Here is a 22873-nt window from a genome sequence, read left to right on the forward strand (position 1 = left end):
CTCCTCCTCCTCTCTTCCCTCCTCTCCTCCCTCTTCTCTCTCCCAGGGGACAGGGATGGCAGTATGTACTATGCTGTGGCAGTGGTGAAGAAGTCCAACCGTGACATCACCACGCTGGAGAACCTGAGGGGAAAGAGCTCCTGTCACACTGGCTACGGCCGTACAGCAGGCTGGAACATCCCCATGGGCCTGTTCATAGAGAAAGGCCTCATCAGACCTGCTCAGTGTCAGATACCACAAGGTAATACACCAGGGTGTGTGTGTGTGTGTGTGTGTGTGTGTGTGTGTGTGTGTGTGTGTGTGTGTGTGTGTGTGTGTGTGTGTGTGTGTGTGTGTGTGTGTGTGTGTGTGTGTGTGTGTGTGTGTGGGTGTGTGTGTGTTTGTGGTGCGTGCGTGCGCGTGAGCGTGAGAGTTCATCTTATTTTTCTCCTCAGTAGTTCTGACTGTCTCCTGTCCTCCACAGCCGCTGGAGGTTTCTTTAAGAACAGTTGTGTCCCTGGTGCCAATCAGCCTGGTTTCCCTGGCAACCTGTGTGACCTGTGTGTGGGGGACAGCAGTGGGCAGAACAAGTGTGAGAAAGGCAAGGACCTGTATGATGGATACGATGGAGCTTTCAGGTACAATACATCTCACAACTTACTGGTACATTTACAGACTTAGAGACATAGACTTAGGGCTCTATTCAATCTGTAAAGCTAAAGCGTTTCATATTCCGCAATAGAAATGTGAAGGTAATTTCTGATTTAGCCGACATATGCAGCGTTGTATCCAGTCTCTCCGCTAAAGAGGGAACATTGCCTTTCAATTTCAATCACGCTGTAAAACTGAACTTCAGGAGATTGAATAGAGCCCTTAGACATAGAGATTTCGAGTTTTATAACATGCCAAGACAATTCCATTGTAGTTATAACACCATTTACAATGTTATAGTCAAACTATGTATATTGGCCCTGGTTTGTTGTAATTGTAGATAGGAGGGAACTTACTAGGGAGAGATAGCATCATTGACATTTGAGTAATTTAGCAGATGCTCTTATCCAAAGCAACTTACAGTAGTGAGTGCATACATTTCCGTACTGGTCCCCCCGTGGGAATCGAACCCACAACCCTGGCGTTGCAAGCGCCATGCTCTACCAACTGAGCCACATGGGATCAGGGCCAATGTTGACCTCCATGTTTGTTTATAGAGCTCGCCAGCTTGTAGTCCTAAAACCAGGAAATGATTTACCTCTGCTTCGTTCCTATGCGAAAAAATGAATGGGGAAAGAATTGGTATTTGGAATAAGTTCAGAAAATAAGGTCTGAGCTTAACACAGGCTTAGGACATCTTATACATTTTGTTCTATGAGATAATATCAGTCAGTTAGCATGACCTTTATGAATTATGAAGCCTTTTATCTCCTAAGCCTGTGTTTGCCACAGACCTTATTTTCTGTGTTTATCCAAAAACCCTACACAAACGCCATTCATTTTCTCCATAGGCTTTGTCCAACGAACCATGGCAGAGTTAGTGCCAACAAAAAGACCCCATTACTATTTATCTCTATTTGTATCAGGTGTTTGGCCAAGGGAGCTGGAGAGGTGTCCTTCATCAAACACACCACTGTCTTCCAAAACACCGATGGTAAGTGTGCGTGTGCGTGTGCGTGTGCGTGCACGTGTGTTGCATACCATCTCCGGTCAGGAAACCAACCATTATTATCATTGCACCATAACCCCACTACCGGAACCATAAACCCATTAACCCATTACCGGAACCATAAACCTGTTAAGAGGATGTGGAAATGTTTTCCAATCATTAACAACTTGCAGACACGTTGCTCTTTGACTGCATAACTTCATATACAGTATCTGTGAATTAGGAGAGTTATGTATCTTCATGTATCTCTGTGGTAAATTATCTATCTCCATGTATCTCTGTGTGTATGTCAAATCAAATCAAATCAAATGTTATTTGTCACACGCGCTTAATACAACAGGTGTAGAACTTACAGTGAAATGCTTACTTACAAGCCCTTAACCAACAATGCAGATTTAAGAAAAATAAGTGTTAAGAAAGTATTTACTAAAATAAGTTTAAAAAATAATAAAAATCTCTCTGTCCTCTAGGTAACTCAGGTGAGTCGTGGGCCATTGACCTGCAGTCTAAGGACTTCCAGCTGCTGTGTCCCCATGGCTCCAGGGCAGAGGTCACCCAGTACGCCCACTGTAACCTGGCCCGCGTCCCCTCCCACGCTGTTATGGTACGGCCCGACACCAACATCTACGCCCTCTACGGCCTGCTGGACAAAGCACAGGTAAGACTGACCAGGCCATTGGTTGAATGCGTGATTGATCGAGTGATTGGTTGATTGATTGAGTGATTGATTGAGTGATTGTTGATTGGTTGATTGGTTGATTGATTGATTGGTTGATTGATTGTACCCATGTGGCACAACATAATATAAATAAATAAATAGCCCTTCTACACACACCTTAAAAAGTGAACATTAAACGGTGAACTGTATGCTGATAAAACCAAGTGGCAGTTGATACACTTTTCTCCTCTTCATCTCCCTACAGGAGTACTATAGTAGTGACACAGGTTCAGGGTTCAAGATGTTTGACTCCTCTAAGTACCAGGGCTCTGACCTCATCTTCAAAGACTCCACTGTCAGCATGATGGGAGTGGCTGAGAGGAAGACCTATGACCAGTGGCTGGGACAGGGCTACATGGACTCACTTACCAACATGGAGTGCAACGCCTCTGCTAAAGGTACAGTACACAAACTCACACACACACTTTGATCTAACTCATGTTACTGACAGTAATGCTTCAAGAACAGTAGCTGTTGTACTGAAGTATGTGTGTTTGGCCTGCAGCACTGTCCTCCCTGCTCCTGGTGGCTCTGATGAGCTCCATCTTCCTCTGGGTGTAAGAAGAAATGTCCTAACCCAACCCTAACCCCTGTCCATTTTCCAGCCCCAACCATAACCCCTGTGCATGTTCCAACCCTAACCCAACCCTAACCCCTGTCTATGTTCCAGCCCCAACCCTAACCCCTGTGCATGTCCGCATCTCTTCCTCTGTATCTGATTCATAGCTTACGATTGTACTAAACTACTGTATATGTTGATACTAGGATTTGTGATGGAGGGTAACATGTTGAAAATACTATTTGACTTGGGTCTAAATGATGATCACTGTTGTTGAGTCAGTGAGTCAAGGTGCTTTATTGAGCCCTGTCAGTCAATGGGGAAAAGAGCATGTTTTCTTTGGTTGAGCCGCAGGAGATGAACTCATTCCCAACCAGAGATGACAAGGGACTTCATCGCTATTATGCTTACTGACTGTAACTGCCATATCAGTGCATATGCTTTTACCTGTTACATACTTTACTCTGCAGTGTCCTTCTCTCCGCATGGTTTATGTTGCCCACACTGACTATTTTGAGTACTACTTATGGGCACAAAACACATCTGGGAATATGGCGTGTTTTGCACATTCCGCCTCTACTGTATAAGCTAATGCCATATCAGTGAATATGCACTGCTTGAACTACAGGATGTATGTTGTGAAATGTATTGAAAAGAGTCAAAGGGTTGTTATATTCATATGTTCTCCCCAAATCCTGGAAAGACAAACATTTAAGCCAAGACAACTTGCTCACTATCCGCATTTAGGCGCTCGATTCAATCCGTATCACGGAAGTTCAGCGTTACTGAAATGTAAAAGCAATGTTCCCGCGATAGCGGAGACTGCAGTCATGGTAAACGCTGCATAACACTTCAGCGATACAGATTGAATAGAGGCCTAGAAGTTTAAATTTGCTTGGCTGGTAATCAAATTCTATGATAAGAATGATGCGAATTATAGCCTACTGATAAATATTATGGATTGGAACCTGCTTGCACCTGATATGCACTTGCATCGGTCAGAACTTTCTATTCTTTTTGGAGAGAACATTGAACAAGCCATTCCTGTTTTTGCTTTTGAAACTGAGTGATTTTGAAGTCATGTGGAATGTTGAAAATTACAGTCAGGTTTAAATTCTTATATTACATTCCAATGTTGTACACATGAGCTAAGATCCATAATCTATAACAATAGTGATTATAAGGAATGGAACTCTACCCAACTCTGATCAAGTGCTTCTTGATTCCTGCACAGCGAAGTGTTTGTTTTATTTTTTACTGCTCTTTTGCAATTTTGTGTTCCTGTCCAGAATATCAGCTTGATTTTTACGTTTATTTCAATGAGAGATATGTTTATATGAAGCTCAGGTACCATATCAGTGTATATGTACTGAGTACTGACTCATTTCTGTCAGAAACGAACGCCTGCCTTCAAAGTCATAGCAATTTCTTCGATGAAATGATAAAACATGTAACTAATATTTAGTTGCCAGGCCAGTGTGTCTGCAGAAGTATAGCTACATACTGCTTATTTAAGAATTCTCTGCTGTTCTTATTAAAAATCTGCATATGGAAGCTGGTGGTCCATTGTGAAACATTTTACTGTAGTAGTAGGTTCTGAATGAGAACCTGTAACATGTACATTGTGTCAGTCAGCCCATCTACAGTGTCAAGGACCGTGCAATACATTCTTGGTGGACGTGACAATCTCCACGGTGATTGGTTAAAGCCGAAAGGTTACAATGAAATATACTCGCACACAATCATGGACTGAAGTCCTCGCTTTCTTTGCTGTAACTGCAGTTTGAATGGAAGTTCTTAAGAGGAGTTCATGGGGTTTACAGTCTTATGGCTCTGATCACTCAAGGTTCAGAACTAAGGGCAGTTATCATAGCCTCTTTATGGGCCAACCTCTATGATAAAGTGAAATAGTGAACTTTAAACATGCAAGGTGAGTTGAGGTTCATGTCTACACAGTAATCAACACAATGCTACTCTTAGCCATAGCAAAAAGGCAAATACCTTTTCCAATTACTTTTGTACTGGCTAGTAGCTACCATAGCCCAGTCCTAACTGTATTCTACCCACAATATCAGTGTTGTTAAGATACTTATTTCAAGAGATAGGGCATACTGCCTAACTTTTCAGTCAGCTTGCTCCTCAGGTGTAAAACACAGGGCTCTATTCAATCCATAGCACTGAAGCGTTACAGATTTCGTGATAGAAATGGAAAGGTAATTTCCGATTGAGCCGACATGCAGCGTTTACCGTGAATGCAGTCTCCGCCAATGCGGTAACATTGCCTTGGAATTTCAATTGGACTTTAGGGCAGAATTTCTGCAATACGGATTGATTGAATAGAGCCCTAAACCTTTTGTGTGGTCTAGTCATTTTTCATCTGAATATCCTTTATTGGTAAAATACATTACATTTCATTTAAAATATAACTTAAACACACACTAAGAATTGGCCAATAGGTGAGGTCAATCCAAACCTTCAGACACCTCAAGTCATAAAATGTCATGGGAACTGTCATGGGGAGGGGCTGCATTACAGCAAACATTCTATATGGTGGTAATATGCATGTCAAATAAGGTAGACAATTCCATATCTACAAACACCAACTCCTGAATAAAGACTACTGTGTAGATTGCAACGAACATGTCTCCAGCATGCAGACGTGTTACAGTAGGCTAATCCACCACAAACCCAGACGTGTTACAGTAGGCTAATCCACCACAAATCCCAACATTCATTACAGGGGCATAACTTAATTTTTTTATCCAGTCATATAAACGCTCCAAACAGCCTACCCGACCGCTCGGAGGCATCTGCATGGTCCTAAAGCTCACCGTTGCCTCGTTTTGTATCACATTCCAATGATAAAACTGGGGGGGGGGGGACATGTCCACCCCCCACCCCCCCATCCCCAGTGGAAGTTGCACCCCTGATTCATTACATGATGATATCAAGACAGCTCCCTGATGGAAAATACAGCTTGAGTATGTTTGAGACATGTAAGTTAGTGTTCCCTTATATATTCAAAGATTGGCTCAGTGATGCAACAGTAGTCGGCCTAGACAGTTGTGGGACAGGTCATGTCGGTCTCGTTATGAACAGTAACATTTTTGAATGTCTGTCATACAGACATAGGCTACTGCTGTGGGAGTTCAATCACGGGAATTTTATTTCACATTAAATTCTTCATTTCTTTATTTGTCCCTGAGCGTCTCTGAAGCCATCTTTCACCTCCTTGACAAAAGTCTCCCTCACTCTCCTGAACCGGGTCCCGATGTCACCAATGTCTCGGGGAATCCGGCCGTTTGCCTCTTGCCGAACCTGGCGTAGTGTGTCTGATTTCAGAACCTTCGCTGTTGCACCCCTCCCAGCGATTTGCGCTTTGATGATCGCAAAAGCTGCGATCTGTGCCGCACGTCGGATAGGACGAGACTCCGCTAGTTTCTCAATGACCCGTGGGTTGTTCAGCAAAGAGAACAACATACGAAGGATGGCCATCTCGTACAGTAAATAAATTGTGTTATCACCTGTAAAACAAACAACAGACAGCTGATGTTATTTCACCTGCCCAGAGTTAGCTAACGCTAGCTTAGCTAGCTAGCTACTAGTAGCTAGCTAGCTACCTTCCGAAAAATACGTTAGTTTATGAGCAAACATCAATACTATCTTTATTATAATATGATGTAAGGAGTCACCTATGTCGCAGGTAAAGTTAAGATAAATATCGAAGAGTTTCTCACATACTTCCTTGTTGATTCAGATGACCGCTACTTTGATACATGAGGTTACATCAGACAGACACACACTATTCTGCCAGCAGCATAAAAGATGACGTCAATTCCGTATGGTAATGAGAATCCTACAAAATAAAAGCATGTATTTCAAAACATTGCAATGTGGATAACTCATTCAAAAGAAATGACATTTTTATTGTGCTTATAAGCAAATGCAAGAAGGAATTTATGGAAACAATTACAAATATGCTTCTAAAAAACATTTTTAAGACCACTATGGAAAAATACAATGTTCAGACTGGTATGTTCACAATATTGGGCTCTAGAGAAAAAACGATTCTATGTGCCAAGGTAAAAGTGGGGTTGGGAATACTCAGTAGGGTCTGTAGAATCTATATATGGTGTTATTTCATGGGGGACGGAGGTCTAAATACCCAACAATATTTTTAGTGTCTGCAAAATTAATTATGCGAGAAATGGCAGTGGAAACGCTTTTATGTGCAAAATTGATATAATAACCATCATATCGAAAACTGGAGTCACGCGATGACATGTTGTGTGGTCCTCCCACTTCGACTCAGGAAAGCACAATGTTTATTAGGCTACAGATTAAATAAGCTATGATGAACTTCACAGGGTGGTGAAAGTGCAAGGTGATGAGCTTGATGCTCCGTTCAAATAAATATAGAGGGTCTTATTCTGGTTACATGATGATCGATGCTTGGCTGCCGTTTGACAAATTAAAATAATCTGCGAACAGTTGTCTGGACTTCACAGAAACATGAACATTCACACAGTTGCATTGTATTTTCTACAAACCGATTTGATATCAATATTGAATCGAAAAAATGCAACTGATATCGATATAGATTTCCATATCGGTGCCCACACTCATTTAATGGATTTATTCTATGAGTGATTGAAATGACTGAATTGTATCATAGTGTGTGTTAGACCAGTGGTTCACAACCTTTTTCGCTTACTGTACCACCAACTGAATTTAGCTCTGCCCGGAGTACCCCTGAAGTACCCCCTTTTGTGCATTTTACCAGTAAGCCTTTGGTCTCATTGGTCTTCTCAAGTACCCCCCCACCCCCCCACCGTGGATAGGCCAAGTCCCCTGAGGGGTCCTAGTACCCATGGTTGAGAACCACTGTGTTGGACCGTGAATTAACTGACACATTTGATGACATTTCAGACCCACATTTCACAACACAGGTAATCAACTTTTTATATATAGCCCAAAATGTATTTGGGCTTTCAAATACAGTGTATTGCATTGTGGCCAATGTAATTAGATTTAGATTTTTGTCATTTAGCAGACGCTCTTATCCAGAGCGACTTACAGTTAGCGAGTGCATACATTTTTTTTCTCCATACTGGCCCCCCGTGGGAATCGAACCCACAACCCTGGCGTTGCAAGGGCCATGCTCTACCAACTGAGCCACAGGAGGATGGGTTGAGTATAAAGTGTTTCTGGGTATACAGACCTCAGTCCCCCATGAAATAACACCGTTCATAGATTTTACAGATCCTAGTGAGTAATTACAACCCCACTTTTACTTTAGCACCTAGAATAGTTTTCTCTCTATAAGACAATATGTATTTCATGTAGTGTATTGCATTGGATACATTTATTTTACCTTGGAACTTGTTTTAAAAACCAAATTTTATGTAAATGTCAATTAAATATGAACAAATATGAATCACTGTTAATGTTTAAAGAATACTTGTTCATATATACTATTACGTGGGGGACTTTTATTTTGAATATTTCTACATTCCGTGACCTGGAAGTACTTTTTAGTGTTGCTGATGAGACGCTGGTGTAAGAAACACATTTCTCCGTTTCATCTTTAAAGCAACATAATGTCTATTAAATTGAATGCGCTATTAAGCGACTCCTATGTTGACGTAAGCCAATACAGAGACCAACATTTTAAGGTAAGGAATGGTTAAAATCAATCGGGAATCAATTAGTAGAATAGTTTTGCTAGCTAACGTTAGCTATCTTTTGTGTGTTATAGCGCGCTATCAAGCGAACGGTAGCTTGCAACGTGCTGTCTTTTATTTCAGCCAAACGTTGTTAATGACTTACCTGTGTCTTTCAAAACATGGATATTATATTTAAGGATGTTTGCCTCCTAGGAATGGGTCAAAGAGTGTTTTCATAGTGACTAACCTGTAATTAGTTACAGTTTACAGAGCAAATCAAACTGACCTCTCTAATCAGACTGGTCTAAGAGACTAGACATAACATAGTAAACGTAAATCCGAGACGTTGAAATTAGTATGATATCTTATGTTTGGTATGGTTACATAAAGACGGAATCTTACTTAAAAACGTATATTATACTGCAAACGTCTAACAACCCAAAGGTTGTGTGTTCGAATCTCATCACGGACAACTTTAACATGTTAGTTAATTAGCAACTTTGCAACTACTTACTACTTTTTTAGCAATTTAGCACGTTAGCTAATCCTTCCACTAACCCAAACCTTAACCCCTGACCCGTTTGCAAAATCGTAACATATTGTATGAATTGCAATTCGAAACATATCATACAAATGGATGATGGAGATCCACAAATTAATACATACCATATGAAACGTAATATATCATACGAAATGTAGTGCCACGAATTTACCTACAGAATAATAAGAAATGCTCTGAGACCATGTTGCAACAGCATTACCCATGTTAGTGTAAATGAGTTGTGAATAATACTAACAGCTAATGTTAGTTAGTGTATTTGGCTCCCTGGCTGTGCAGTTACTAGACTCTTCTAAAGATGTTCTCCCCTCTCCATTCTCCAGGGCAATCGATATGAGCAAGAGAAACTTCTGAAACAGGCTAACACACTCTACGTGGGCAACCTGTCCTTTTACACCACAGAAGAACAAGTGTACGAGCTCTTCTCCAAGAGTGGGGATGTAAAGAGAATCATCATCGGCCTGGATAAGGTGAAGAAGACGGCGTGCGGCTTCTGCTTCGTCGAGTATCCTTTTTAAAATATTTTTTTTACTTGTGGATGTTGTGTTTTGGTTCAACATTTAATCCTATACCCATACACTTAGGGCTCCCGGATCCAGATTAAAACTAGTCCTACACTAAAAAGGATCCAGATTAAGCCTAGTCCTAGACTAAAAAGGATCCAGATTAAAACTAGTCCTAGACTAAAAAGGACCCAGATTAAGCCTAGTCCTAGACTAAAAAGGATCCAGATTAAAACTAGTCCTACACTAAAAAGGACCCAGATTAAGCCTAGTCCTAGACTAAAAAGGATCCAGATTAAAACTAGTCCTAGACTAAAAAGGATCCAGATTAAAACTAGTCCTACACTGAAAAGGACCCAGATTAAGCCTAGTCCTAGACTAAAAATCATACTCGGTGGAGATTGACCATTGGAAGTCCATTTTAGTCCAATAGTAGGCTTAATCTGTGTTCCTGGAAACCGGCACATTGACCACTAGAGCACCTTAACCCCTGTGCCAGGTACTACACGCGTACAGATGCAGAAAATGCTATGAGGTTTGTCAACGGGACACGTCTGGATGACCGCATCATCAGAACTGACTGGGACGCTGGTTTCAAAGAGGGCAGGCAGTATGGCCGTGGCAAGTCCGGTGGTCAGGTAAATTTACAGAAGAAAAATGCATGCTTACTACATCAGAGACAACTGTGCACATCAATGGTTGTATATTAGCTAGCTGTCTCTGGTTTTTTATTTCTATTGGAATTGATAGTTTTCACAAAATTGTAGTTTTCATTAAAGTGATACCGTTAACTGGTTGATATTGTTTGGATGAGAACTTTAAAAGTGACATATAACACTGTAACAATGCTGTATTATCAACTGGACAAACATGTTCAATGTTAATGGGTCATGTAATTGTGACCATGTTGTCTCACCGTTCGGAGACTTTCTAGGATCTATCATGAGGAGACAGAACTCACGGTCGTATGTGAACTATGCCACTCCCTAATAGACCAAAACACTTAACAGGGTCTGTGGCAAAACAAACAAGTGAGTCTCTTTTTCTCCTCAGGTCAGAGACGAATACAGACAAGATTATGACCCAGCCCGGGGGGGCTATGGGAAAGTCGTCTCACGACCATAAAACCGTGTCCTATGCTGTTTCTTTGGGGAGGGCTATGGAAAACTAGTGTCATGAGCCTGAGTCAACATGTTATCTGCTGTTTTTTTGCCTTTTTCCAGGTCAGAGATGAATATAGACAAGATTATGACCCTGCTCGAGGTGGATATGGGAAATTAGCTCAGCTGCAGAGACCTCCCGAGGCACAGAACAGTTTTTAGTTTGGTGAATTTGATCTGGGTTCAATTTGGGAACCAAACAAGACTGTAGACGTCTGCCAGGGTTGTCTATTTCTCTTATGACTAGTTTATTTAGGAAGAAGTCTTCTGTGAAGTATTTTTCAGTTAGCCATAGTTCCAACAGTCATTTTGAGCAGTGTAAAACTCGTCTAGACAAGAATAAACTTGCTCAGATTGAAGGTTGCAGTCCATACACGTTTACAAATGTAATTGTCTCCTAAACTGTATACTTTAAAAAAATAAATATAAAAATGTAAAAAAAAAAAAAAATTTTTTATCCTAAATGTATCTACTATAAAAACTGGAACACTGCTTTGTCCTGGAAATGTGGAGCAACTCTTCTGATCTGATTCAGAGTAGTTTATCTCATGGATGAAGTGTTTGTAAACACAGGTTCACTGCTGGCTGGTTAAGGCCAATGAGGTGATATTGATGGCTTTCAGAACGTATGGCTCCTATGGTTGTCTAGACAGAGAAAAGCTACGGACCAAAACTTGCCTGTTCAAGTTGCAAACAACTGTAGCAATTTAACTAACCCTAACCTGTTTCTCCTAACCTGCTGCGTTAGCTATAACCTGTTGCGTAGGCTAGAAGCCATCAGTTCCGAGAAACCATCAGTGTCACCACACCAGGATCCAATAGGATCGCAGGTTAGAGGCATTGTGGCTTTTAAAGGCAATTTCCGATTGAGCCGACAGATGTAGCGTTTACCGTGAATGGGATCTCTGCAACCGCAGGAACATTGCCAAAAAAAGGGATAATTTCAATCTGTAGTGCGGTTGACATTTTTAAAGGCAACGTTAACACATTCACGGTAAACGCTGCATAGGTCTGCTCAGTCGTGAAATTACCGTTTAAATGTAAACTGCGAGTATCGGGGAATCACCACACATATGCTCCTCTGTCAGGGAAACCGTTTTATTGTTACACCAAAGTGACTTTCCAAACGCCTCCATATCGCTGCCCACCCATTGAACATCCTCATATGGGACATTGTTTGCTGAAGCAGTTAACATGAACAACAGATCCATCCAGTCGCCAACGTGGGGAGTTGACAAACATATCTGCTCTTTTGTACAGGTATTAGTACTTCCTTACCGTGGTTGGGCGTCAATTACATTGCAATTTCAGAAAGTAAACCAAATTCTCCTAATTGAAGAGTATTGGAATTGCAGTGTACTTCCTGAATTGAAATGGAATTGACCCTGTTCTTTATATAATAAAAATACAAACATAATGGAATCATCGCTCCAGTCCTGTGTGGCTGGGCATCCTGTCAATGCTGTTACAACAACCCTGTGCTCTTGTCATCTCAACATTACTTAAAATCAAAAGTGGAGAAACCAATGTGTTTGTGTTTGAACGTATTCAGGGATGAATTTGGGAAGAAAACTGTTCCACCATTTTAGGATTAAACCGCATACATTGGAAACCTATGAGGTCAGTTTACCCATCTAGAGAATCCCAATTTAATCCCCTCTGGGTGTCTTTATCAGCATAACCCTGCATTAAAAAAAACACTATGACATAGCAACTTAAGTACAAATCAAGAACGGAACAAAATGAAATCAAAATCAGGAAGTTTCTCGAAGATCAAACAGATTAGAGAACGCTGTGAACATGATCTCTTCAATGGTACAAAAGCATTGTTTACACCTTATGCCACCATGTGAGTTTTGTGATGTGATCCAATCACTATCTGGATCAAGGTTTGTCGCATCTACCCATTGTAGTAAAATGCTTCTTATCCGTCCACATTCCACACTGTGACCAGATCAGCTGGTGCCTAATTAATTGGCAAATTCTAAATAATCTGGATTTATTTAAAGACAATTAACGATCAGAATGTGGACGTCGTCAGGACAAAAGGCACGTTAGCACCAGGTATAAACTGGGCTCCAATGTGCATTAACGAGACAGTATAGATGGGATTCAGCATGTTCCACAGCAGCATTTCTCAACTACAGCCAGTCTGTGGACCAGCACCCTCAGATGGGTAACTGACACCACCTAAGTGATTGGTGATCCTCCGATGAGGAAGATAACCATAGCTTGCCGGGCCCTCGTACAATAAAAGGCTTAGAAACGGTTCTACTGCAGTGGCATTTCTTCTTCTGTACACTAAAATGTAAAGATACACTTTCTTATTGTTTTAACAGCATATTTTCAACAGAAGCAGGAAGAGGTGCGTGTTGTCATGAAGCCATTATCAGTGGAGCATCATGGTTAATTCCAACTAACTCCCTGATAAACTGCTGTTTGTGATGCCAAACGTGGAGTTTTCTCAGGAACTAAGAAGCAGTTTGAGATGAAGTAACATTAAAACAGTATATTCAGTTAAAAGCTAGCCTTCCATTAGTTATTGTTCTCTACCTCACTAGTCAGGCAAACGCTACATGATATAAAACAAGAACCTTTACATTTCACCTACTGTCCCGTTTAATCTCCTGTTTACATTTCAAGAACTGAAGCTAGGAAACGTGTTATAAACACCTGTAGGTCCGTTTCTGGCCTCTGAAACCTACCAGCAGTGTTAGCCCCAGGTCAGCCGGTCAGCAGTGGAAACTTTGTGGACGTCAACTCAAAAGGAATTCAAAGTCCCTCCCATTATCACGGTATAAAAAGAAATCCAACTATGCACTGCTGGCCCTCCACTGAAGGAAAACAGAAAGAAAGCTGGTTGCTGTCACCGTCTCGTTAGTCAAACAACGTGTCCTGTTTCCACTGCACTTCATTCAGCTTCTTGGCTCGTCATGTTTTAAAGTATTAATGGCCCTTCCACAATAAGAGTCAAACAGTCGTTAAGCCCATGGGCCACTGGAAAGGCAGGTGTACTCTGAGCTGTGCTGCTGCGGTTGATCATTCATTCAGTTTACAGTCACAGAGCTCTTTGTAAATCCTCTGGCGGACTTTGGGCATGTCATCCTGTGTGAACTGCAGCGGCTCTTTTAATGCCAGGCACTTGCAGTACTGAGAGAAACAAAGCGGGGGGGAAAAGGTTAATAGGAAAGGTTTACCACAAGGTATGTGTGTGGGGAATTTGCGGTACGAGAGGGAAATTCCCCACTCACCTCCAAGACGAAGACTCCACAGTCACTGTCGTTCTTCTGTTGAGGAATACCCTGAGGGTGGGAACCAATCAGACAGTGGTCAACACAGAGTCTATCAGAAAGCATGAGAGAGAACACAGTCACATGGTACCATCTGAAACAATACCTTGTTTATAGTCATCTTCCAGCCTTTCTGATAGCCAGCTTGTTTCTTCTCCTTGGCCTCAGCCAGGATGTAACTCAAGATGTTCTGTGGGCCAGATGAACAGAAGAAGACAAGGGTTTGCATGCATAGTTCACAAGAAAGTTGCAAACTGACTCCTTCAGGGTTCCCAAAATGTGGACAATGTAGACCACGTGTCCAACTCATTCCACGGAGGGCCAAGTGTCTGCAGGTTTTCACTCCTCCCTTGTACTTGATTGATTAAATAAGGTAACTAATTAGTAAAGAAACTCCCCTCACCTGGTTGTCGGTCTTCATTGAAAGGAAAACCCACAGACGCTAGGCCCTCTGTGGAATGAGTTTGACAACCCTGACGTAGACCAATGTTAAAATGTTCAATGCTTATCAGATCAAACCAATGTTCCTCAGGTCTAGGATGAAATTCAGAAGCAACTGAGTTTCAGAGAAAGGCAGAGGGCTTTAAAGCGTGAGTGAGCGTACCTCCATGGTGTATTTGAAGACTATGCCCTGGGAGTCATAGTAGTGGATGTGGTGGTTGGCGATGTCCACTGTGATCAGGGACCAGTGGATTTCCAGGTGGATAGGAATCAGCAACAGCCTCTTGGAAAACAGATCCACCTGTGAAACACAGAGAGAGAGAGAGACCAGATTAACCACAATCGCTGACATATTCTAATTTAGCTAGTTCTGCGAGACTGACGGTCTCAGATAAACAGTGAGCCTTTACATTTCCGGTCCTGCAGGTCATATCATATTAACGCCACACAAACTAGCGATAAAATGGCTGCATCTTCCATCACCTACCACCAGCTTACCTTTTTGGTCCATCTCTTAACCCCTTCATAGCCTTTGGCCACCAGCTGCCTGTGGAAAAAGCTGTTGAAGAAATGAACCTGCAGGAGAGAACAGGAGAACATTCAGTAACCAAACAGAAGACTACTATTAACCCTTTGTTGAACATTCTGATCCAAGGACCCAAAATGAATGCACTTAGGCACGTACAGTACTCTCACCTTGTTCTGTGTAGCCTCCACGATCAATTCTCCATACATGTTTATCACCTAGACAGAAACACGACAACGTTTTGAATTTCAGGTTAGATAATACATAGGCAAATCGGGTTTATGAGCAGCAAGCACACCGTTTCCTGTGGACCACAGCTACCTGGTCGTTGACCCAGTTTTGGTCGTCCAGCGTGGACAGATCCTCCAGGGTCAGAGTGTGCTTGTTGTAGTCCACTTTGAAGCACTTCCTAGGGGTGGAGGCGAGACCCGCTTTGTACTTCACCACTTCTGAGTGGATGTTTAGCTTCCTGGTACATAGGAATTAAACAGAGATGCTATCAGCATAACCATGGAAATCAACTGTGAAATTGAAACTGGTTTGTGGGGTGTATCTCGAATGATTCGTACTTGTCATTGAGGTCAGTGTTACACTTGTTCTTCAGGTGCTCCAGGACGTCAGTCTCACTGAGGGGAATAAAGCTCCCGTACTTCACATAGAAGAGCGCCAGGAACTCTGAGAGAGAGACAAGACAGGAATCAATAACAACACACCTTAAATAAGTAACGAAGTAATATGAACTTTAAAATGTATCCAATTTGAAAATCACAGTTACAATAAAAGCCTGGTACCATGGATGAGGTCTCCGATTACTTCATGGATGCCGTCTTCAGGTTTGGGTTGCTGTGCTGGGTCTGGGGCACCGTCCTCCTCTGGCTCAGGGCTTGGAGCCCACACTCCCATCATGCAGTAATCTCTGTGGTCGCACAGAGCGAAGGGGTGGAGGGTGCTGCACAGACTAATGCCTGGGGAAACACAGGCTGTGGCTGATGGTTCCACCTCCATAGGGGTGCTACAGTCTGTTGGTTCCTCTTCGGGGACAGCAGATGTACCGTTGGAAAGGGAGACTGCTGCGTCACCAGCCTGGGGCTGCTTCACGACCTCCGTGTTAGAGTCTGTTACCGGCTGTTTGTCTAAACCACAACCAGTCTTCTGCTCCTTCTCCAGACCAGCGGCTTGCTCACCCTCGCACACAGCCCCTTCACAGGCTTTCTCCTGCTCCATCTCTGAATCAGCAACATGCTCAACCACAGTCTTCGTTACAGGTTGAACCACAGAGTTTGTTACCGTTTGAACCATAGCATTTGTTACCGGTTGAACCACAGACTTGGTCAACAGTTTAACCACAGTGTATGTTAACTTCTGACCCATAGAGTTCATTAAGGGTTGACCCATAGAGTCCGTTAAAGGTTGACCGACAGAGTTGGTTACAAGTTGAGCCACAACATTCATTACAGGTTGACTGACAGAGTTGGTTATAGGTGGAGCCAAAGAGTTGGTTACCTGCTCCACAGCAGAGTCTTTCTCCAGCTCCTCTCGGATGGCTGTTACCTGCTCCTCTGTCATCAGGATCTTCTTATAAGAGGGGTGACCACCCGTCCTCTTGGGGGTCTCCCCCAGTGCCTGGCCCCTGCCCTTCCCCGGCTGGGCCCTGCGTTGTCGGGGCTTGCCACCTGGAGTCTTCCCATGTGGGGCCTTCCCATTGTGGTGCTTAGAGTTGGGCCCACAGCAGTCACATGCCTTGGGTGTCCTCTTCCTCCCAGAGGAGCGGCCATTGGCGCTCACCTGTGCTGGCGGTGGTGTGGGGGGGGCTGAGCCGTTATGAACCATGGCTCTGTCCTCAGCTACTACCCCATCCCTTCACAGCTGCCTCTGGCCCTCAGTGCTGGTCCCAGCCCTCAGGAGCACTGAACCAGGGAGCTTCCCAGTGGATGGACTCTCTGCCTTAGTGTGTGTGGATAAGGACCCTGGACTAGAGCTGGGACGATAAATCGACCATACCGATCACTTACCGCAGGCATTTTGCTGATATCGTTCATTACGATAAGTAGCCTATAGTAGAGAAATGTTAAGTTTGAAATGAAATAAGTTTGTAAATATGGGTGATTGTTAATAGCACAATGATGGCTACAACCATCAAACCAGTAGTAGTTTAAAGGATAATAAATGAAAAAAACTGCAGTGCACAATGTTATAAACATATAATTCCAGTTATCGATATCGCATCAATTCAGGCAATTTATTGCGATATGGATCTTTGTCCATATCGCCCATCTAACCTGCACCCTGGCTGGCCAGGTAGTTGACAGTTTCAGCCTGGAGTCTTGTCTCAGAGGGTGGAGAATGGTGATCCTTCTCAAGGGTTAGACTTTGCTGCTCCTCCTATACCTCCCTAAACAGTACTCCGGACTTGCGTGCTTGTGAAACAGTGAACACACACTGTACCACCAAGAATTCAGATTATGTGGGTGGTCTTCTACCTACCTGCTAGGGCAAATCATACAAGCCAAGGAAGAAGCTGCATTCAAGGAAAGAGAGAGCTGTGTTAGGATAGCCTAAATGTGTGAATGAAGTTTAATTTGATGAAAACAGTATTGTCGATAGATAGCTAGGCATATTAGAAGAAACTGGTGTGACCCGTGTTGTCAGATGTTGTCCCAACACAGTTTAATTCATGCACATTAAATTATTACACACATTGCTAATCCTTCGCTAAAATAACGTGTACAGCTAATAACGGTGATGTCTGCAGCAAATAAACCATTCTGAGTAACTTATTATCACTTTTTGGGCAACTGAACTTGTCTGTGAGGTCGTTAGCTAGCTAGCCATGTTTACAATAACTTGAGCTGCTTTTGCGTGTTGCAATCGATGATTTGATAAATCTATTCCTCTACTGTTGTAACACTGTAGCGTGTGAATATTGTGTATCAAAACAGAAGAGTCACGACAACATTGGAGTAGCGAATAAGCTAGCTAGCATAGCAAGCTGACTAGCTAGCTAGTAACACAAATGGTTTCCTGTTTCCATGGCTGAAAATGCGATCGGTCTGCACAGAGACACCACTTTAACTCGTTCTTACAGTATCGATAACTCACAAACATAAACACAACTAAAAGGCATCTTAAGTACCACATTTCTGCAATCGTCAAACAAGTTTCAGCAATAACAAACAACTCTCACTTGTGTGGTCAAACAATCCATCTCATTAGTTTGCCGTCGCTTACTGATTGCGTCACATTTCAGCTCAATCTGTTTCCACTAGTTATCATAGCCACAAAGTCAAAATCTGTGGTCATTATCAATAAAACGTTACAATAAGGTGCAGGGTGTTCGATTTACCTACTGGGGGGTAGGGAGACCCCCAGCTCCACTAAAACCATTGAAAACTGCTTGCCGTTGTCAAGGTATTGTTAAATACATATTAACTATTTGGTTGTAATATCACCTCTTGAAAATCATAGTCAAAATTACACATGAACGATTATTCCATGCAAAACAAATGTGCACATTTAGCTCTATCATGAGAGTTATACAAGTAACTGTGGAGCACATGGGGATGTGTGTTACTCCTCAGCCTTAAAGGAAAGGTTCACCCATTTTGAATGTTATATTGTTTTTGTGCATCTCTGAGTGATGTTCTATCGACTCCCAGGGTCATTTCATGTTTTCATGTGTATCTGAGTTATTGGCGTTCAAGCAGGCAGAAATCCGGTCTGTATGACGTAGCATCGTGATAAAGTCACTCTCACTACACTGGAAGTTGATGGGAATAAACGTATATCATACATGTCATATTTCGATACTGGCCGATGTCATAACTCGGGAGGATGTCTTCTCTCGAATGAGCCATTGTTCATACTTTTGCGATATTCCTACCTCGAGAAATGTGTAATTTAACGGAGGGTCTAGCACAGGGGTGTCAAACGTCCGGCCCGGGGGCCGGATCAGGCCCGCAAACGGGTTTAATCCGGCCCGCGAGATGATAAAAAAAAAAAAAAAAAAATTGTAAAGTATAAAAATGCGCTGCAATTTTTCAATAAAATAAACTGCTGTTCCAATTGCGTCCACTTGATGGCGCAATAGCAATTGTGTTAAGCAAGCAAACTGTTTATACCGGGGCAGAGCAAGTAGGTCAAGCACGTGCAGCCAATGAGCTACTTTGTTTTGCCCGCGATATTTATTACGGCTTCTACTTTTAACATTATGTGCTTTGGCACCCTCATTGCCCCAATATGTCTCTGTCAAAAAAGAGAAAAGTGGACGCAGAGTGTTCCAAGAAAAATGGTCATCAATTCACGGAATTGAATGGGAAAGCTGTATGTTTGGTGTGTTCAGAGCATGTTGCAGTGCTGAAAGAATATAACCTTCGTCGCCACTATGTGAGTCTTCATGCCGACAAATATGACAACTTTCAAGGACAGCGGAGATGAGAGAAGGTGAATGAACTGTTGGCGGGTCTGAAGAAACAGCAGTCTGTGTTTACTCACAGCCGAGACATCAGTGACGCTGCAGTGAAAGCTAGCTACCTCATTGCTAATGAAATCGCAGTGGCTTCAAAACCATTTAGTGAGGGTGAATTTGTAAAAACATGCATGATGAAGGCAGCGGAGATTGTGTGCCCTGAAAAGCGGCAGGCTTTTGCAAATATCAGCCTGACAAGAAACACAGTTGCAGACAGGATTTCCGATCTTTCAGTGGATTTGGACAGCCAGTTGAAGCAAAAAGTAAAGTCATTTATTGCATTTTCGGTTGCAATTGATGAAAGCACGGACATTACAGATGTTGCACAACTGGCCATTTTCATCCGCGGAGTTGATGACACATTGACCGTCACCGAGGAGTTCGTGGAGTTGGTGCCGATGACAGATACAACGACAGCAGCTGATATTTTTACCGCACTCGTCGGCGCGCTGGACAGGGTCGGAGTGGACTGGTCCCGCGCTGTCAGCCTGGCTACAGATGGTGCGCCCTCAATGATCGGGAAAAAAGCAGGCGTTGTGACAAAGTTCAGAGAGAAAGTGCAATCTGCAAATGGAGGACGTGATTTTTTTGACTTTTCACTGTATTTTGCACCAGGAGGCTTTGTGTTGCAAGTCATTAAAGATGGAAAACGTCATGAAGGTGGTCATCCAAACTGTTAATTTCATCCGATCCAGAAGCCTGAATCACCGTCAGTTTGACAGCCTTCTCAGAGAGAAATACCACATCTATGGCCTGCCATACCACACTGAGGTAAGATGGTTAAGCCGAGGTGCTGTGCTGAGGCGTTTCTTTGATTTACGAGAAGAAATTGAACAGTTCATGGAAGAAAAGGGCAAACCAGTGTTAGAATTTCATTCCGCAGAATGGATGCAGGACCTTGCATTTATGGTGGATGTTACAGAGCACCTGAATAACTTGAACAAACAGCTGCAAGGGCGCAACAAAGTTGTCACGCAGTATTATGACAGCATACGTTCTTTCAAGTTGAAGCTGTCATTGTGGGAGACGCAACTTGCCGGTGGTGATGCAGCTCACTTCCCCTGTCTGAAAAATGTGTGCGCGACCCAACATGTGGCAGACATGAAGCGGTTCAAAGATAAAATAACGGGACTGTTACGGGAGTTTGAGCAACGCTTTCAGATTTATGTTTATATGTTTTTATGTTGATGTGCTATTGTTTTTAATTGATTTTATTTTATTTGTATATTTAACCTATTCTTGACTCTGTGGTTCTTGCACTTGTTTGGGGAACAGGATTTCATTATTTTTATCTACATTTCTGCCTGAGAAATGACACCCTGATATAGTTCTGTGATCTGTGAAACAGTTATGTTAATCACTGAGGCATTGTGTGTTTGTGTGTTATTTTTCTTTAGAATTTTCAAATAAACTTGACGTGTTTTATGATTAATAGTGATGTTGTGCTTGTACTATTTTGGACACACTGTCCTCAGGTTCCAGCTTTATGTTGTATGTTGATCGTATTAAAACAAAGAAAACAATCTGAAGTTGTTGTTTTTTAAGTTATATATACCATGAAATCGCAGTGGCTTCAAAACCATTTAGTGAGGGTGAATTTGTAAAAACATGCATGATGAAGGCAGCGGAGATTGTGTGCCCTGAAAGCGGCAGGCTTTTGCAAATATCAGCCTGACAAGAAACACAGTTGCAGACAGGATTTCCGATCTTTCAGTGGATTTGGACAGCCAGTTGAAGCAAAAGTAAAGTCATTTATTGCATTTTCGGTTGCAATTGATGAAAGCACGGACATTACAGATGTTGCACAACTGGCCATTTTCATCCGCGGAGTTGATGACACATTGACCGTCACCGAGGAGTTCGTGGAGTTGGTGCCGATGACAGATACAACGACAGCAGCTGATATTTTTTACCGCACTCGTCGGGCGCGCTGGACAGGGTCGGAGTGGACTGGTCCCGCGCTGTCAGCCTGGCTACAGATGGTGCGCCCTCAATGATCGGGAAAAAAGCAGGCGTTGTGACAAAGTTCAGAGAGAAAGTGCAATCTGCAAATGGAGGACGTGATTTTTTTGACTTTTCACTGTATTTTGCACCAGGAGGCTTTGTGTTGCAAGTCATTAAAGATGGAAAACGTCATGAAGGTGGTCATCCAAACTGTTAATTTCATCCGATCCAGAAGCCTGAATCACCGTCAGTTTGACAGCCTTCTCAGAGAGAAATACCACATCTATGGCCTGCCATACCACACTGAGGTAAGATGGTTAAGCCGAGGTGCTGTGCTGAGGCGTTTCTTTGATTTACGAGAAGAAATTGAACAGTTCATGGAAGAAAAGGGCAAACCAGTGTTAGAATTTCATTCCGCAGAATGGATGCAGGACCTTGCATTTATGGTGGATGTTACAGAGCACCTGAATAACTTGAACAAACAGCTGCAAGGGCGCAACAAAGTTGTCACGCAGTATTATGACAGCATACGTTCTTTCAAGTTGAAGCTGTCATTGTGGGAGACGCAACTTGCCGGTGGTGATGCAGCTCACTTCCCTGTCTGAAAAATGTGTGCGCGACCCAACATGTGGCAGACATGAAGCGGTTCAAAGATAAAATAACGGGACTGTTACGGGAGTTTGAGCAACGCTTTCAGATTTATGTTTATATGTTTTTATGTTGATGTGCTATTGTTTTTAATTGATTTTATTTTATTTGTATATTTAACCTATTCTTGACTCTGTGGTTCTTGCACTTGTTTGGGGAACAGGATTTCATTATTTTTATCTACATTTCTGCCTGAGAAATGACACCCTGATATAGTTCTGTGATCTGTGAAACAGTTATGTTAATCACTGAGGCATTGTGTGTTTGTGTGTTATTTTTCTTTAGAATTTTCAAATAAACTTGACGTGTTTTATGATTAATAGTGATGTTGTGCTTGTACTATTTTGGACACACTGTCCTCAGGTTCCAGCTTTATGTTGTATGTTGATCGTATTAAAACAAAGAAAACAATCTGAAGTTGTTGTTTTTAAGTTATATATACCATGAAATCGCAGTGGCTTCAAAACCATTTAGTGAGGGTGAATTTGTAAAAACATGCATGATGAAGGCAGCGGAGATTGTGTGCCCTGAAAAGCGGCAGGCTTTTGCAAATATCAGCCTGACAAGAAACACAGTTGCAGACAGGATTTCCGATCTTTCAGTGGATTTGGACAGCCAGTTGAAGCAAAAAGTAAAGTCATTTATTGCATTTTCGGTTGCAATTGATGAAAGCACGGACATTACAGATGTTGCACAACTGGCCATTTTCATCCGCGGAGTTGATGACACATTGACCGTCACCGAGGAGTTCGTGG

The 22873-nt window shown here is 42.4% G+C and overlaps 3 protein-coding genes and 1 long non-coding RNA gene across 8 annotated transcripts in view; 2 read left to right on the top strand and 2 right to left on the bottom strand.

The window, feature by feature from the left end:
• The window catches only part of meltf (melanotransferrin), a 15597-nt gene extending 11127 nt beyond the window's left edge, over nt 1-4470 (top strand). Inside the window, exons 11-16 of the mRNA XM_041838789.2 lie at nt 47-241; nt 464-617; nt 1557-1624; nt 2110-2297; nt 2563-2755; nt 2863-4470. Coding sequence (XP_041694723.2) covers nt 47-241; nt 464-617; nt 1557-1624; nt 2110-2297; nt 2563-2755; nt 2863-2918 — 854 coding nt within the window. The 3' untranslated portion in view covers nt 2919-4470. The remainder of the gene's footprint in view (nt 1-46; nt 242-463; nt 618-1556; nt 1625-2109; nt 2298-2562; nt 2756-2862) is intronic.
• Nucleotides 4471-5285: 815 nt separating this feature from the next.
• On the bottom strand, nt 5286-6741 carry LOC123481487. 2 transcript variants are annotated; one of them, XR_006657156.1, is made up of 2 exons: nt 6658-6741; nt 5286-6440 (listed from the first exon to the last, which is right to left on the bottom strand). It is a non-coding gene; the product is annotated as an uncharacterized LOC123481487 (long non-coding RNA). The 2 variants fall into 2 exon arrangements; XR_006657157.1 differs by having other exon boundaries at nt 6609-6723.
• Nucleotides 6742-8442: 1701 nt separating this feature from the next.
• Nucleotides 8443-11789, top strand: ncbp2 (nuclear cap binding protein subunit 2). 2 transcript variants are annotated; one of them, XM_041840588.2, is made up of 4 exons: nt 8443-8591; nt 9465-9646; nt 10144-10282; nt 10698-11789. In XM_041840588.2, exons 1-4 carry the CDS (start codon nt 8517-8519, stop codon nt 10767-10769), a joined length of 468 nt encoding a protein of 155 aa, XP_041696522.1. In that variant the 5' UTR covers nt 8443-8516; the 3' UTR covers nt 10770-11789. The 2 variants fall into 2 exon arrangements, with proteins under 2 accessions (XP_041696522.1, XP_041696523.1); XM_041840589.2 differs by having other exon boundaries at nt 10868-11789.
• Nucleotides 11790-11886: 97 nt separating this feature from the next.
• LOC121534112 (sentrin-specific protease 5) lies at nt 11887-18296 on the bottom strand. Of its 3 annotated transcripts, none has more exons than XM_041840586.2 (11): nt 18246-18296; nt 17341-17579; nt 15853-17039; nt 15631-15736; nt 15383-15530; nt 15232-15279; nt 15034-15111; nt 14699-14836; nt 14201-14284; nt 14056-14106; nt 11887-13954 (listed from the first exon to the last, which is right to left on the bottom strand). In XM_041840586.2, exons 3-11 carry the CDS (start codon nt 16889-16891, stop codon nt 13844-13846), a joined length of 1803 nt encoding a protein of 600 aa, XP_041696520.2. In that variant the 5' UTR covers nt 16892-17039; nt 17341-17579; nt 18246-18296; the 3' UTR covers nt 11887-13843. The 3 variants fall into 3 exon arrangements, with proteins under 3 accessions (XP_041696520.2, XP_041696519.2, XP_041696521.2); XM_041840585.2 differs by having other exon boundaries at nt 15853-17113; XM_041840587.2 differs by having other exon boundaries at nt 15853-17113; nt 18195-18258.
• Nucleotides 18297-22873: the final 4577 nt, after the last annotated feature.

This window comes from Coregonus clupeaformis, chromosome 20 (genome assembly GCF_020615455.1).
Source record: "Coregonus clupeaformis isolate EN_2021a chromosome 20, ASM2061545v1, whole genome shotgun sequence".
Lineage (NCBI taxonomy): Eukaryota > Metazoa > Chordata > Actinopteri > Salmoniformes > Salmonidae > Coregonus > Coregonus clupeaformis.